The 15740-nt window shown below is 40.6% G+C and overlaps 2 protein-coding genes across 2 annotated transcripts; both read left to right on the forward strand.

The window, feature by feature from the left end:
• Window positions 1-3021: 3021 nt before the first annotated feature.
• On the forward strand, window positions 3022-3819 carry LOC144659342 (uncharacterized). The gene has a single exon (XM_078519756.1). It carries the CDS (start codon window positions 3022-3024, stop codon window positions 3817-3819), a length of 798 nt encoding a protein of 265 aa, XP_078375882.1.
• A 5693-nt stretch (window positions 3820-9512) lies between these two features.
• Window positions 9513-11013, forward strand: LOC144659908 (BTB/POZ domain-containing protein 6-B-like). Its single transcript, XM_078520429.1, has one exon. The coding sequence runs from the start codon at window positions 9581-9583 to the stop codon at window positions 10907-10909; it is 1329 nt and encodes a 442-aa protein (XP_078376555.1). The 5' UTR covers window positions 9513-9580; the 3' UTR covers window positions 10910-11013.
• The last annotated feature ends 4727 nt before the right edge of the window (window positions 11014-15740 follow it).

Consider the following 15740-nt stretch of genomic DNA (forward strand, 5'->3'; position numbering starts at 1 on the left):
CTTTTTCATCTTCTATTTTTAATATTCACTTTTTAACCATTTTTATCATATTTGTTATTTATTTTATGCAGGGCCCCACTGAAAACCACCTTTTTGTGGGCTCCCTGCTAAAATATCTTTATTATTATCATTGTTGTACCATAATATAAAATCGAGTTTAAAAATTTATTGACATGCTTGATTAGCAGAAAAAACAACAACAAAAATTTGTCCTTGTCTATGGCACCAAAGCAATCTCAACCAAGTTAATATATAGTAAAATAAAAAAACTTTTAGCTCCTTGGGAAATTTCATACAAGAACATCTGAAAGCATGCTATATGATATATAGGACCCGAAACCTGATGGGAGCCTGGGTCCCAGTCCTCTATTTTAAAAATCATGAAAACGGGCGTTTTTTTTTTGTTTCTTTGTTTGTCTGTTTGTGTGCTCTTGCAGTCCGTTTAAGCCATTTGGATGAGTCTGTGGATTTGCTTCAACAGAGCATTTTCAATAACCTGCGAACAGGCTCCCTAATGGGAATATAGGGCGTAAAAATGACTAGCCGAGCGAGGCGAAAAAAAAAATAGAAAGTCGGCGAGCGCTTTCTCGCAAGAGAATTATAGACTATATTCAGTACTATAAGCAGTCACGTTTCCTCTTATTCTTTGGTATCGTATTCATCTCAGTGAGGGGCTGTTTTGAGAATTCTGAACATGCTGAACACAGGACCCAATCACATCTATTGACTTCTCTTTTTACTTGAAAATGTAGCCTGCGAACAGGCTCCTTACTGGATGGAGTGAGTCGACCGTGATTTTCGGTGAAATCGGGGGGGCCCGAGTCACGTTCACAAATGACTCGCTGGATGTTCCCCACTTTACCATTAAATACATCAAACGTCATTACCAAAATATGAGTTCCAAGTTTAGTTACTTTACACTTTGGTTACTAGCACTGAAAGTGACTGTTAGCAATGGTAAGAGTGATGTATCTTGAAAAAAAAAATATCTACAGGCAAGAAAATAAAAATCAATATCCTTTATGTGGCCTGTTGTAACTGTTGTGGTATACCGTCAAAGAAGATGGGCCTATAACCGGGGGGGCTTATAAGCGGGGGGGGGGGGGCTTATAACCGGAATTTTACGGTGTTGTTTTAGTACATGAGAATTAAAGGATTGCTAATATTTCTAAAGATAAAGTGTCAATAGATAGAAATATCATGTTCCTAAATTATAACCTTAGGCCAAGTAAAAAAAAAAACACAAATGTTTCTCATCCGGATTTCTATAAACTGAAAAAGAGAGCAGGCGGGCGCTTTTTTTGCTATTTGTTATTTATTATTTTGTTAACGTTGCATTCCTTACCTGTGTTGTTTGAATATCGATGTTTTTTCCTCTATCGTCAAATTCTCCAGAAGCGAACTAGCAAAATAAATCCTGTAAGGTAATTGACCTATCCAGTACGGACCTAGCTATGGCGTACCAAGGCTTTAAAAATTTTGGCCTAATTTCGTATTAAAACGTAGACAAAAGCCATGTCTTCCAGAATTTTTAACTAGGTACAAAGTGAAAGTATTGGTCGTTCCAATTTTTCCAATAACAAATAATAGAAAAAAGAGAGGCGGACCCAAAACAATGAAGCGGGCGGGGCCCAGGGGGGGGGGGGGGGGGTACTCGAAGTATACATGACGGGGAGGTCCGACGTATTTTTTTGGGTTGAAAATTTATACGCTCGGTATTTTTTTGGGTCAAGAGATCTGTCACGTATTTTTTAGGTCTAACGTGTATTTTTTTGGGTCTTATCTCCGAGCAAACTTTTCGTTTCAGGTATTCGTTGCGATCAGTGGATCAGAAAAATATTCATTCGAACTTTTTCCAGCGACGTGCATTAGAAAGTTCTGCTTAATTGAATAAATCATTATTGAGGTATTTAAGTCTTGAATTTTTTTGGGTTGAAAATTTTTATGCCAGGTATTTTTTTGGGTCTAAAATTTTAGGCTTGTGTATTTTTTTTATGGGTTTGCAATATGAAGTTCCGTCGGACCCCCCCCCCCCCCGACATGTATACTTCGAGTACCCCCCCTGGGGGGCGGGGACGAGAAACATTTATATTTTTTACTTGGCCTTGCTTATAACGGAACTTCATTATCACAGACATCACATGAACTTCTGTTAATAATTTATTCCTCTTGGTTACAATCGTGTTTCTTGATACAAGAAACTCTACGTGGCTAGCCCGGAAAGGTGTTATGGGTAAGGGAAGTGGTCATAACAAGTGTACTCGACGAGGACCCGTCTTGTGTAGGGGTAGGGGGGTTATGCAAGATACCACCTGTCTGGTAAGCCAAATGGACAAAATTTATTGGCTTCAAAATTTGAGTTAAGACTTTCATATTAGGTGTGCATGAAGCTTGCATTGCTGGAGAAATGGCACAAGGATGTTTGAATCGTTTTCTCAGTTTCCACTCCTGATAGAGTGGCAGCTATACAAACAAGACACCATCTTTTAAGGTGGGGAAGGGGGGGGGGGGGGGGTACATGAAGAGACCACCTGTCTTTTTGCAGAGTGGTGGGTCCTGTCTGAGTACAATGGTTTTGACAATTTCCCTAATAGTTGTTCGCTGCTGACAAAAGTTCTCGTGCATTCGTGGTTCCTCTTTTGTTGGCGATAAAAATAGTAAGTGAATTGGTGCCCTAAGACAATGTTTTGAAGGACAACCTTCAGTCAGTCCCTGACCATATCTGTGGTTCCTAAGTCTCCGCCTTTTTTTACTCAAATGATTTCAAAGAATCATTTTTTTCTTGCTGCTTTGACCGAATCATTGGGCAATGTTATTCTTTGTTGCTCAATATAGAGGCGCAACATACAAGGTCAATCACGGTTCATGTCTGTAGACAAAAACAGTTATGACGTTTTCCTTTTGGAAAATGTTTTTCTCAAGTTAAAATTCGGGCCACGATATAGTATCAAGTGTCGAAAGTGCTACGAACATTGTGAGCCTTCAGTTAGATAAAAGTAAGCAAACAATTTTGGCGCTATCATGACTTCCTTACTCGTGCGTACCGGACGATTTGTGTTTTTCGCTCTGATCATCGTTCAGGGCATATCGCTTGCTTCCTATCCAGCGAGGTACGAACACAATGCCAACGCTGGTTTCTATGGGCTAACTGCCCTGTACCTTCCTGCCCTCTTGTTATGGCTGCGTATAATATGGGATGAAGAAAGCCTTCCGTGGCTCTTTGTTGTGTGGGTCTTGTATGTCTGGGTAGCGTTAGTGCCTCTCATTGGAGCCATCTTTGGTCGAATCGAGGACGACATTGACAAAGAAACATTCTTTGGTCCAAACGTCTTGAAAATGACCTTGTGTATTTCACCGCTTCTGCTGTTGTTGCTGCTAAACACCGCAGTGGACTCTGTCGAGTACCGAGAACTGGTTTTGAAGTTGTCTCTCCAAATCGCACTAGATCTCTTCGACGGAGTTGAAATGTTGGAAGTCATTCTCGAGGAGAACGAATTCAGCCATGGCATTCCAAAGAGTTTCGAGAAAGCCATGATTGCCTTCGTCTGCATCAGTTTCTTGGTGTCACCCTTGCAGTTGGCGGAAAACAAGCTGAGGCGTCACAGCGGGATGGGCGACTGGGATGTTTTCACGTGCACGGCTGTTTTCCGTATCACCGTTCAGATAATTTGTGTCAATGGTGTGTTTTTGGTTCTCCGCTTGGTGCTCGTTTTCGACTACGGAAAAGATGCATCAATTTTCATCGCTAAAAATGGTATCATGCTTATTTTTAGTTCTTTAGAGTTGTGCTCGATCTTCGGTTGCTGTGGTTATGACTGATCGGTAAATGACCATTTTAGGTAAGTTAAAAAAAATTTTTTTTTTTTTTTTTTTTTTTTTTTTTTTTTTTTTTTTAATATTTTTATATTGAATATTGACTCTGGCATAAACAGCTTTGATCAATCGAGACAATATTGAACTCCACTGTCCTTTGAACAACCAGACGTTTTTGATGATTTTTTGCTAAAGTATACAGCGTTTTGATGTATTAAAGGCGTACGACTAGCAATTTACTCTGTTTCCCAAGAATGCGGTTTCAGGAAGCCAAAATGTTTCGCAGGCCCCTAGCTTTTCCTGTAGCTTCAACATTTCCGCAGCCAAAGCCCAGATCAATTAATTTATACTAGCGCTATATGGTGTTATACGGGACACAACAAAGACGAATTAAAACGATAGGGTTACTCTTTCTGTTTATGATTTCCTTTGTAAATACAGTGGAACCACGATAACTTATAACGAAGGGCCAAGAGACTGGCAAAATATGTTCGATTAACGAGGTTTCGTTATATCGGGATTCTTTTTCTTTTTTTTTGGGCTTTATACTTAGATCTTCGTTGTATAGCTAGAGGCTCGTTCAAAGGAGTGGTTGGCCCGTTTTTTTTTTTTTTTTTTTTGGTAAAAAAAAGAAAAAAAAAGGAAGGTTTCATTGCAGTACTGGGCCACCTCAAGCTCGTAATATCAGTTAATTTGCTTAACAATTTACAGTTTTCCGAGAACTTTTTTTTATTTACATTTGAGCTATCGTGTTTTATATATTTTTGCCGCTTTTTCAATTCATTTTTGAACACTTCAAAGAATGTTTCCATTTGTATTTACTTTTAATTCAAAACAACAGAAACATGTTTTTTCTGTCTTAGAATAATTTTGTGCAAAACGTGGCCATCGTAGAAGACATTATATAGGGATATGTTAAGAACAGTTACTCCATTATTCTACCAGGGAGATAATAAAGAATAAATTGTATAATAAATAAATTACAACGTCGATGAGCCTAAAACTAGTCGGAATTTTTTTAAAATACCTATTCATTTTTCATTTGTAAAGATGCAGCGAGATTATTTTTTTTTTTTGCCAAATTAAAGAACACAACACAGTGTCCATCCTCGGAGACCCAGGGGCAGTTAGTGGGGCGAGGGAAACGCGAAAATGCGGGTAGAAAATAGCGCGAAACGGCGAGAGAAAAAATTAGCATATAAAAGTTGTATTGACTGAAAGTTTATATGCTAATTTTTTCTCTCGCCGTTTCGCGCTATTTTCTACCCGCATTTTCGCGTTTCCCTCGCCCCACTAACTGCCCCTGGGTCTCCGAGGATGGACACTGTGTTGTGTTCTTTAATTTGGCAAAAAAAAATAATCTCGCTGCATATGCCTCTCTTCACTCAGGAGTATACAGTCGAAGCTCTCGTAAGCGGACACCCTCGGGACGCGAAAAAAGTGTCCGTAACTGGAGCTGGCCGCTTACGAGAATGGTTCTTGTAAGCAGCCAGTAGAGGTGTAGGGGATAAATGGTCGCTTAAGGGAGCTTGTATATGGCACTGTAATTACTGTAAAATCATTTTGACGAACGGCGATGTGAAGTTGATGGATAAAACCAAGATGCAGTGGTTTTTAATAGGATTTTCTATGGGGTGTCCGCTTACGGGAGCTTAAAAGCAAATAATAAGTCTAAGGGCCTCTTCATATGATCCCGGTTGACCGGGCTGGCCCAGTTACCGAGATCTCGGCTCACTCCTATTTTCTTGTAAAATTTTGGATGTGTTCATATGAGAAGGTGGACCAGCCCGGTTAACGATATCTCGGTTTCTGCAACCGAGATCTCGACAACCGGGAAGAATATTTTCCCATATGAACGCTCCAGCCCGGTCGCCGGGACGCAACTTTTTTTGAGAAAATAGCTTCCCTTTCGTAATTGGGCGGTCCAAATGGTTTAATTTTGCCTTGTATCTATTTCCACTTCAGAAATATGCGAATTAGCTTTATTAATAAAGTTACATCTCTGTTCATATGGAAAATTTTAGCCCGGTTGACGGGGATAAAATTCAAGAAACGAAGGCAAAATGGCGACACATAAAGTTGTATCTTTCGCGACTATCGTAGCTTTATAGACCCATGTAACTTTATTAATAAAGCTAATTCGCATATTTCTGAAGTGGAAATAGATACAAGGCAAAATTAAACCATTTGGACCACTCAATTACGAAAGGGAAGCTATTTTCTCAAAAAAAGTTGCGTCCCGGCGACCGGGCTGGAGCGTTCATATGGGAAAATATTCTTCCCGGTTGTCGAGATCTCGGTTGCAGAAACCGAGATATCGGTAACCGGGCTGGCCCACCTTTTCATATGAACACATCCAAAATTTTGCAAGAAAATAGGAGTGAGCCGAGATCTCGGTAACTGGGCCAGCCCGGTCAACCGGGATCATATGAAGAGGCCCTTAGGGCCTCTTCACATGAGCCCGGTTTACGAGCTGTCTCAGTTACCAGGACGGATTTTGGCCTCTGTTCATATGGAAAATTTTAGCCCGGTTGACGGGGATAAAATTCAAGAAACGAAGGCAAAATGGCGACACATAAAGTTGCATCTTTCGCGACTATCGTAGCTTTATTGGCCTATGTAACTTTATTAATAAAGCTAATTCGCATATTTCTGAAGTGGAAATATATACAAGGCAAAATTAAACCATTTGGACCGCCCAAATACGAAAGGGAAGCTATTTTTTCAAAAAAAGTTGCGTCCCGGCGACCGGGCTGGAGCGTTCATATGGGAAAATATTCTTCCCGGTTGTCGAGATCTCGGTTGCAGAAACCGAGATATCGGTAACCGGGCTGGCCCACCTTCTCATATGAACACATCCAAAATTTTACAAGAAAATAGGAGTAAGCCGAGATCTCGGTAACTGGGCCAGCCCGGTCAACCGGGATCATATGAAGAGGCCCTAAGTCGTAATCTCTAAATAAAAGTGTCCGCGGCCGCTTACGGGAATGTCCGCTTATGAGAATGTAAAAATACAGAGTTTGTATGGGAGTTAAAACAGGGTTTCAAACAAGGCGGCCGTAAGTAGAGGTGTCCGCTTACGAGAGTGTCCGTTAAGAGAGCTTCGACTGTAAATGTGCACAAGTACAAAATGCTCTCACAGTACTAGTACCTCTCTCAACCCTGCAGTATAAATGGGTACTGACGAATTCTTACGCCGGTATATGACAGAATGCTGGAGAGTAACCTGTTATGGATCGACAGGCATCCCATCCAGGGTTCGGAGCAATACTCCTTGCCCATTCGTGATACATGTATAGAAACGAGCTATGAGCCAGTTGGGCTAAAAGCTTTACTTCTATTACTACTACTAGGGCTTTCCACAAGTTTTTCGGCAACTTTTTGGCAACTTTTCATATTTCGAGAAAGTTTTTCCCCTTTCTTTCGAGCAACTTGTTGCATTTTGAGTAATTTCTAGATCGCCGATCTCCGAAGATTTTCCAAGAGTTGTTTAAAGGCCATACGAACATTCCGGAAGGTCAACGGAGTTTGCCGAAGACTTTCGAGGAACATCCAAAGACGTTACGATTCCTCATTCAAACATTACAAAATTAGTCAGCAAACATGACGTCATCGATATCTTCACAATTTTTCTCAGTGAAAAAAATCCTTGTAATTCAAACAATTTTTGCCTTAAAATGTTATTTAGATACTTCTGCTTAGAATTCTTACCTCCAAAGGGAAATTAGCATAAATATGTCTTTGATAAAAAGCAGCGTTCTGGATTTTGGAGGGCAACTTTCGAGCAACTTTTTTAATCAAAAACAACTTTTTTGGACTCTCGAGCAACGTTTTTAGAAATTTCGAGCAACTTGTGGAAAGCCCTAGATACCAAAAGATAAGCTTAAGAGGAAACATGACTGCCCATAGGTTGATTGGTCTTCTTCAACAACTATCATTGCTACTTTTTTTCAAAGGATTTTATTTGGTACAGCAGTGGCGGGCTTAAGAAATTAGAAGAGCTACCGCAGTGTAGAGGCGTATTTAGACGAGCGAGCGCGGAATTAAATGTTAAGCCGCCATCAACATTCGCCTAACAATGATGGGCGATGTCGGTGCCAACATGCTGCGTTCGGGGCATTCTCGTCCCCATAGCCATTTCGTTTCTCTTAGCCGGCTTGGCACGAGAAAACGAAGGGCTCTGGGGACATAAGCTTTCTGAATTAATTCGAATTTTTTTGATTGGCTGTTTGGGACAAAGAATTCCTAAACGGAAGTCGAAAACGTAACGACTATCTCATACATTTTTCTGAAACGTCATGACTGCATACATGAAGACCAGAAGTCCTAGAATCTAGGACTGGAAATCCTGTGTCCCCAGAGCCCTACGTTTTCTCGTGTCAAGGCGCAGCCGGCTAAGAGAAACGAAAGGGCTATTGGGCTATGGGGACGAGAATGCGTTCGGGGCGAGTGGAAAAAAAGGACAAGGGCATGGAAACGAGTAAGGAAAATTTGGATGCGGTCATGTGAGGCTTTTTAGCGAGGCGAACTGATGACTACATCTAATAAATTAACAGATACGTTTTGCTCTGGGACCAATCGCTGCCAGGGAGCGAGAAGGGAGTCGTTAATTTTTTGATATACATTAAGGGATCCCCTTTCGGCCTCACATTTTTGCCTAATAAGTGGGATTCCTTACCCCTGATCTACACCAAGAGGTTTCCAAATGTGAAGCTTATAAACCAACACGGGTAAGCCAAGGTAAAACGGCGCAATTTTATAACATCTTTTCACCCTACTATATAACGCCGCTATAATTGCTTGAAATGGACCCCAGCATTCAGTCAGGTTTAATACAGGCGTAAGAATTCGTCAGTACTTATATATACACCTGGGTAGAGAGAGGCACTGTGAGAGCATTCTGTCAACTGGTGCTCATTTATACTTCTGAGTGGAGAGAGGTTTTTTGCCAAAATAAGGAACACAACACAGTGCCACAAGTGTCTAAACTTTATTTAATCGCTACATCTTTATAAATGTATCGTAATTAGGAAAAAAATAGAAAATTACTAAAATATTTTAAAATTTACACTAAATCTATGCGTACACTTTATGGGTGGATTATTAAAATTAAAAGATTATTGGTTATTAAGGGATTTCCGGCCGTGCATGCTACACTACTGTCTACGTGAACTGTGACTCATCGACGTTTTATTTTATCTATTATGCAATTAAGTATCTGTTTGGTAAGAGAGTCGACAATATAACAAACTCTTTTAAAATAGCTACTCAGTAACTCTTCTAAACGACTGAACGACTGAAATATCAACACTACGTATAACGTCTTCTAACGATGGCAAAGCTTAATAGAAAAATTTTCTGCCTTCGCGCGTCACTTTTTTTTTTTTTACCCCGGAATGTGATGTTTTAGTCCGCTAGTTATTCAACTTGTGTGGTATTATATATACTTAAACAATTATTCACCTCAGTGTCGGTGAATGTGGTGGATAACGATAACTCGATAACTGTCATTTTTTACCGGCGTTCCGGTGGAGGAAGATTTTGTCGCCCCACCCTCCTCCCCTGGTGCCGATTGACCCTGCTTATTCAAAATGGTGAAATGGTGAAAGACGGCTGGTCACGCTGTTGTGTGATATCTTCTAAACCTGCGGTCAGGTCAGCGGTAGATTTTCCTCTTTCGTTTTCGAGGTCGACAGCTTCGCAGATTGAAACACTGTTCCAATTTGGCTGTGTCGAATAAAACTTGTGAAGAAAGAAAAGAGTAGCGATGGCTTTTGCTGAAGACATCTGGCAGACCAAACGACCAACCATCGCAGAGAGAACTACGTTTATTTTCAACAACGAGTTACTGAGCGATGTGAAATTTGTTGTTCCAGTGTCGACTGGCGAAAGTGAAAGTAAGAAGGTGATCCCAGCTCACAAGTTTGTGCTTGCCATCAGCAGCCCTGTGTTCTTTGCCATGTTCTATGGTCAAATGGCGGAGACTACAGACTCTATTGAACTGCCTGACTGTGAGTACGAGAGTCTGTTGGAATTATTTCGTTATATGTACTGCGACAAAGCAGATTTGAGCGGAAGTAATGTGATGCAAGTGCTGTACTTGGCGAACAAATACATAGTACCTTCACTCGCTGTGAAATGTACAGAATATCTGCGAGACCACTTAGACGCATCCAACGTGTTTTGCATTCTGCCGCACGTTCAGAAATTTGAAGATAAAGATTTGAAAGATCGATGCTGGGAAGTGATTGAGAAGCAGACAGAAGAAGCTGTGACGTCAGATGAATTTGTCACACTTGAACGATCCCTTGTGGAGGCTGTTGTGAAGAGAGAAGCGTTAAACGTGAAGGAAGTGGAGCTATTCAAAGCTGTTGATCGCTGGGCCACAAGAGAAAGTGAAAGACAAGGGATGACTCCTGATGGCGATGTGAAGAGACGAATTCTGGGAGAAGAGATCGTGAAGGCGATAAGGTTTCCACTGATGTCACAGGCGGATTTTGCCTCTGTTGTATTTGACTCTTACATTCTCACCATTCAAGAAGTCGGTGACATGATGAAACACTATAGTGGTGTACTGACATCTTCTCTACCTTTCATCCAAGCCACAAGGATTAATCGGACTTCAGTTTATCGATGTCACAGATTTAAGAAATTTTATTCAGTAGGTAAATGCTGGGGCTTCTTAAGAGTCGGTATTTGTTTCAGTGTCAACAAGCCTATTAAGTTACATGGAGTCCAGCATTTAGGTTCTGAAGGTGGCGAGTACATGGTTTCACTACAAGTCAATGACACCACAGACGGCTCTTCAGTGATAAAACAATCAGGATCATACACTTCTGTAAAACACGAGACTGAAACCTACTATAGCTTTGATGTCTTGTTTGATCATCCAGTTTGTTTAGTGGAAGGTAGGAAGTATGAGGTTTTGGCGGTTATCAGTGGTCCTAGGTCATGGTGGGGAACAGAAGGACAAACATCTGTTGAGTGTGAAGGAGTACAATTTACCTTCACTTCTTCGAATAATAGCCCTAATGGAACCTGTAAAAAAGAAGGCCAGTTTCCTGCTTTTGTTTTCAGCAAAGTTAGATTTAGTTAAGTGTTACCTCAGTTTCCGTTTGTAAAAGTTTCCTGGACTAAAAACTGTAGTCAAGACTTCTTAATTTAATAGGTACAACTGTAGCAAGTTGGCAGGGCCGTACTTAGGATTTTTAGTCTGCGGGGGGGGGGGGGGGGGCAATTAAACTCCTCACACATTTAGTTTTCTTAGTTTTTTTTAGTTACTTTTCTTAGTTGTTTTAGTTTACACCCCTCGTCATGTACGGCCCTGGTCTATTTTAGACACTATTAAAGGCGATTTTAGCAAACTGACCAAAAAGAAATAACAGTGACGTTATGCCATTTTATGCAACTTGAGGCAACTGTAAAATTGGTCTGCAATGGGTACATGACTGTGTAGACTTATCTATGAGTTCGATAACTCTAACTAGCTGAGTTCGAATAAATACGCAAAGAATAGACCAATAAGTGTATGTTAAGAAAAATAAAACAACTGATTTCCCAATCATTCTAATGGCTGAAGAACAGTGTTGATCTTGCATGGCTCTCAACTTGCGAAATCACTCACAAACGATTTTGGATAACGCGATCTGCTCTCGTTCGTGACTCGAATTCCCTAAAATCGGGCTGCTTTTTTCGCAAGACGTTTAGACCCGCGCAAAACGTCGACGTCAAACTTCACATGAGACGAACTAAAATGCAGTTTTAGTTGGCCAAAACAGGTAAAGCTCGACCGTTGAACATAACGAATTATCAAATTCAGAACAGCAAGAACGAATATTTCGAGCCTAAACATACATTAAGTTCGTTTTATGAAAATATCAACGGTTGTCCGACAGTCGAACTTCACACGTTCTATCCGTTTAAAGCAGACGGATAGAACGTGTTGAGCCAAACGTCGAACTTATCATGAGCTTATCATGAACTCACTTATTCGCTCGGTTTAGTTTGTTTCCGCAATTCATGTAAAGTTCGACGTTTGACCCAGGCCTTACTTGCAACTCCAGTCACGTTATCGTTTACAAAGTGACTACTTGGTATTCCCCATTTTATCATCAAGGAATTTTGTTAGCGGTTGTCCATTTTACATTTTGGACGTGGTTACATAGCATGCCGAAACATGGTCACTATGAGTGTGGCACTGTAAACGACTGCAATGATAAAAGTAATGTATCTTGAATAAGGCCAGCCTTTACGAGAGACATGTTTCTAGAAACATGCTGGAAACACGTTCCCCTACATAACTGTTTCCTCGTTTTGCCATGCCGCACGGAAACACGAAATGTTTATGCAGTATAGCAGAAGCAAATTTTGCTTCCTGGAAGCAAAATCGACGTTGGAAACAATGTTTCCCGTGTGACAAACCTGGGAAACATTGGGGAAGTATGCACGCGCTACGCGTTTTGAAAAACATGTTTCCTCCTTTTGCCATGCCTTTACAGACAGGAGAAAATCAATCATGTCAAATTTATGTGGCCTCTTGTAACTGTTCAATGCTTAAAATAATACCAGGTCTGATATATTGTACATTGCATATTGTTTCTAATGATCAAGTTTTAATATATATATAGAGGATATTACATGGTTGCGCGGAGATATGAAATTTATTTTCGAGTGTTCAAATCTATATCTCACGAGTGAGCGCAGCGAACGAGTGGGATATTGATTTTTATACCATGCCATAGAAAATACAGCCAATCAGAATACAGGAAAGCCGTTGTATATTCGACGGTATTCAACCCAACCTTCCCATAGTGCGCTGCGACTGTATTCTCGACGAAATTTAGTAAGCGTATTTTCTATGGCATGGTATAAAATAGTTACACAACACTTTCTCGTGGTATACTATGGAATATCCCACTTGTCACTTGTATTTTCTCGGTATACACACTCGCCTAAAGGCTCGTGTGTGTACCGAGAAAATACAAGTGACTCGTGGGATATTCCATATTATTATTCAACACATGCGCGCGCTGCCCATATATGGTCAAAATGTTAACGATATCTGTCATCCGTACATAACAGATATCCTGCCATATATGTAGGTTGCGAAGATTCGACTGAAATCTTGTAAAGCGTTGCATAATTACAGTTTTTCTTTCTGCAAAATGTGTTTCGTTGACAATTTGTTGAATAATAAAACAATTATCCTGCTCAATCTTGCGGAATATCGTCTGATTTTAGCCAACTCGGCCTACGGCCTCGTCGGCTAAGTATCAGGCGATATTCCGCGCGATTTCGCAGGATAATTGTTAAGTATACAACTCAAAAGCGTTGCATAACTAGTATGAACACGAGAAGATAAATTTCATATCTCCAAGCAACCATGTAATATTCTGTTTATTATATAAACCTACTAATTACGATGTTTTTGACGATTTTCCGAAGATTTCCGACCATTTTCCGAAGATTTCCGAAGATTTTCAAAATGTTGTCCGAAGGTCGTACGAATGTTGAAACAGGGCAAACGTGCCAGAAAATGTTCCGAAATCACGTGTAAAGATATGATTTTTTCGTGCGAAAGATTTCCTGGTATTTCACTGATGTTTATATAATAAAAAACATTCTTTACAGTAATTACTAAAAATTAGCCCCCTACCTATATAAACCAGTATCCTCTTCTGCCGTTTGCCTTGACGAAAGGAGAAGGAGATAGTTAGGTTTCAACCAAAAATGGATAGATTCGTCCTCCCTCTGTGCAAACAGTTGGTCCCAAAACATTCATGCACGTGCAGTCTGATCTTACCAGCGGATTAATGAAATAAAGGACATTTTGCAACAAAGTTTGGACTGAATCATTTTTTGTTTTACAAAAATGTTGAATTTATAGAATGACTAGAATGCTGTTCCACTTTAGGACTTGACTATGTTCATTATGAGACTCGAGTTACTACTCGCCTTGAATGGGATGCTTGCCATGTTGCATCATCATCTTTATCATCATCGTCGGCGTCCTCCTCCTCCTCCTCCTACTCATCATCAAGAAACGAAGGCAAAATGGCGACACATAAAGTTGTATCTTTCGCGACTATCGTAGCTTTATAGACCCATGTAACTTTATTAATAAAGCTAATTCGCATATTTCTGAAGTGGAAATAGATACAAGGCAAAATTAAACCATTTGGACCACTCAATTACGAAAGGGAAGCTATTTTCTCAAAAAAAGTTGCGTCCCGGCGACCGGGCTGGAGCGTTCATATGGGAAAATATTCTTCCCGGTTGTCGAGATCTCGGTTGCAGAAACCGAGATATCGGTAACCGGGCTGGCCCACCTTTTCATATGAACACATCCAAAATTTTGCAAGAAAATAGGAGTGAGCCGAGATCTCGGTAACTGGGCCAGCCCGGTCAACCGGGATCATATGAAGAGGCCCTTAGGGCCTCTTCACATGAGCCCGGTTTACGAGCTGTCTCAGTTACCAGGACGGATTTTGGCCTCTGTTCATATGGAAAATTTTAGCCCGGTTGACGGGGATAAAATTCAAGAAACGAAGGCAAAATGGCGACACATAAAGTTGCATCTTTCGCGACTATCGTAGCTTTATTGGCCTATGTAACTTTATTAATAAAGCTAATTCGCATATTTCTGAAGTGGAAATATATACAAGGCAAAATTAAACCATTTGGACCGCCCAAATACGAAAGGGAAGCTATTTTTTCAAAAAAAGTTGCGTCCCGGCGACCGGGCTGGAGCGTTCATATGGGAAAATATTCTTCCCGGTTGTCGAGATCTCGGTTGCAGAAACCGAGATATCGGTAACCGGGCTGGCCCACCTTCTCATATGAACACATCCAAAATTTTACAAGAAAATAGGAGTAAGCCGAGATCTCGGTAACTGGGCCAGCCCGGTCAACCGGGATCATATGAAGAGGCCCTAAGTCGTAATCTCTAAATAAAAGTGTCCGCGGCCGCTTACGGGAATGTCCGCTTATGAGAATGTAAAAATACAGAGTTTGTATGGGAGTTAAAACAGGGTTTCAAACAAGGCGGCCGTAAGTAGAGGTGTCCGCTTACGAGAGTGTCCGTTAAGAGAGCTTCGACTGTAAATGTGCACAAGTACAAAATGCTCTCACAGTACTAGTACCTCTCTCAACCCTGCAGTATAAATGGGTACTGACGAATTCTTACGCCGGTATATGACAGAATGCTGGAGAGTAACCTGTTATGGATCGACAGGCATCCCATCCAGGGTTCGGAGCAATACTCCTTGCCCATTCGTGATACATGTATAGAAACGAGCTATGAGCCAGTTGGGCTAAAAGCTTTACTTCTATTACTACTACTAGGGCTTTCCACAAGTTTTTCGGCAACTTTTTGGCAACTTTTCATATTTCGAGAAAGTTTTTCCCCTTTCTTTCGAGCAACTTGTTGCATTTTGAGTAATTTCTAGATCGCCGATCTCCGAAGATTTTCCAAGAGTTGTTTAAAGGCCATACGAACATTCCGGAAGGTCAACGGAGTTTGCCGAAGACTTTCGAGGAACATCCAAAGACGTTACGATTCCTCATTCAAACATTACAAAATTAGTCAGCAAACATGACGTCATCGATATCTTCACAATTTTTCTCAGTGAAAAAAATCCTTGTAATTCAAACAATTTTTGCCTTAAAATGTTATTTAGATACTTCTGCTTAGAATTCTTACCTCCAAAGGGAAATTAGCATAAATATGTCTTTGATAAAAAGCAGCGTTCTGGATTTTGGAGGGCAACTTTCGAGCAACTTTTTTAATCAAAAACAACTTTTTTGGACTCTCGAGCAACGTTTTTAGAAATTTCGAGCAACTTGTGGAAAGCCCTAGATACCAAAAGATAAGCTTAAGAGGAAACATGACTGCCCATAGGTTGATTGGTCTTCTTCAACAACTATCA

Source organism: Oculina patagonica, chromosome 7 (genome assembly GCF_052425735.1).
Source record: "Oculina patagonica isolate OP01 chromosome 7, crgOcupat, whole genome shotgun sequence".
Taxonomy (NCBI): Eukaryota; Metazoa; Cnidaria; class Anthozoa; order Scleractinia; family Oculinidae; genus Oculina; species Oculina patagonica.

Bases quoted from the DNA above. Each gene is read 5' to 3' on its own strand.
- LOC144659908 (XM_078520429.1), top strand. From the start codon at position 9,581: ATGGCTTTTGCTGAAGACATCTGGCAGACCAAACGACCAACCATCGCA.
- LOC144659342 (XM_078519756.1), top strand. From the start codon at position 3,022: ATGACTTCCTTACTCGTGCGTACCGGACGATTTGTGTTTTTCGCTCTG.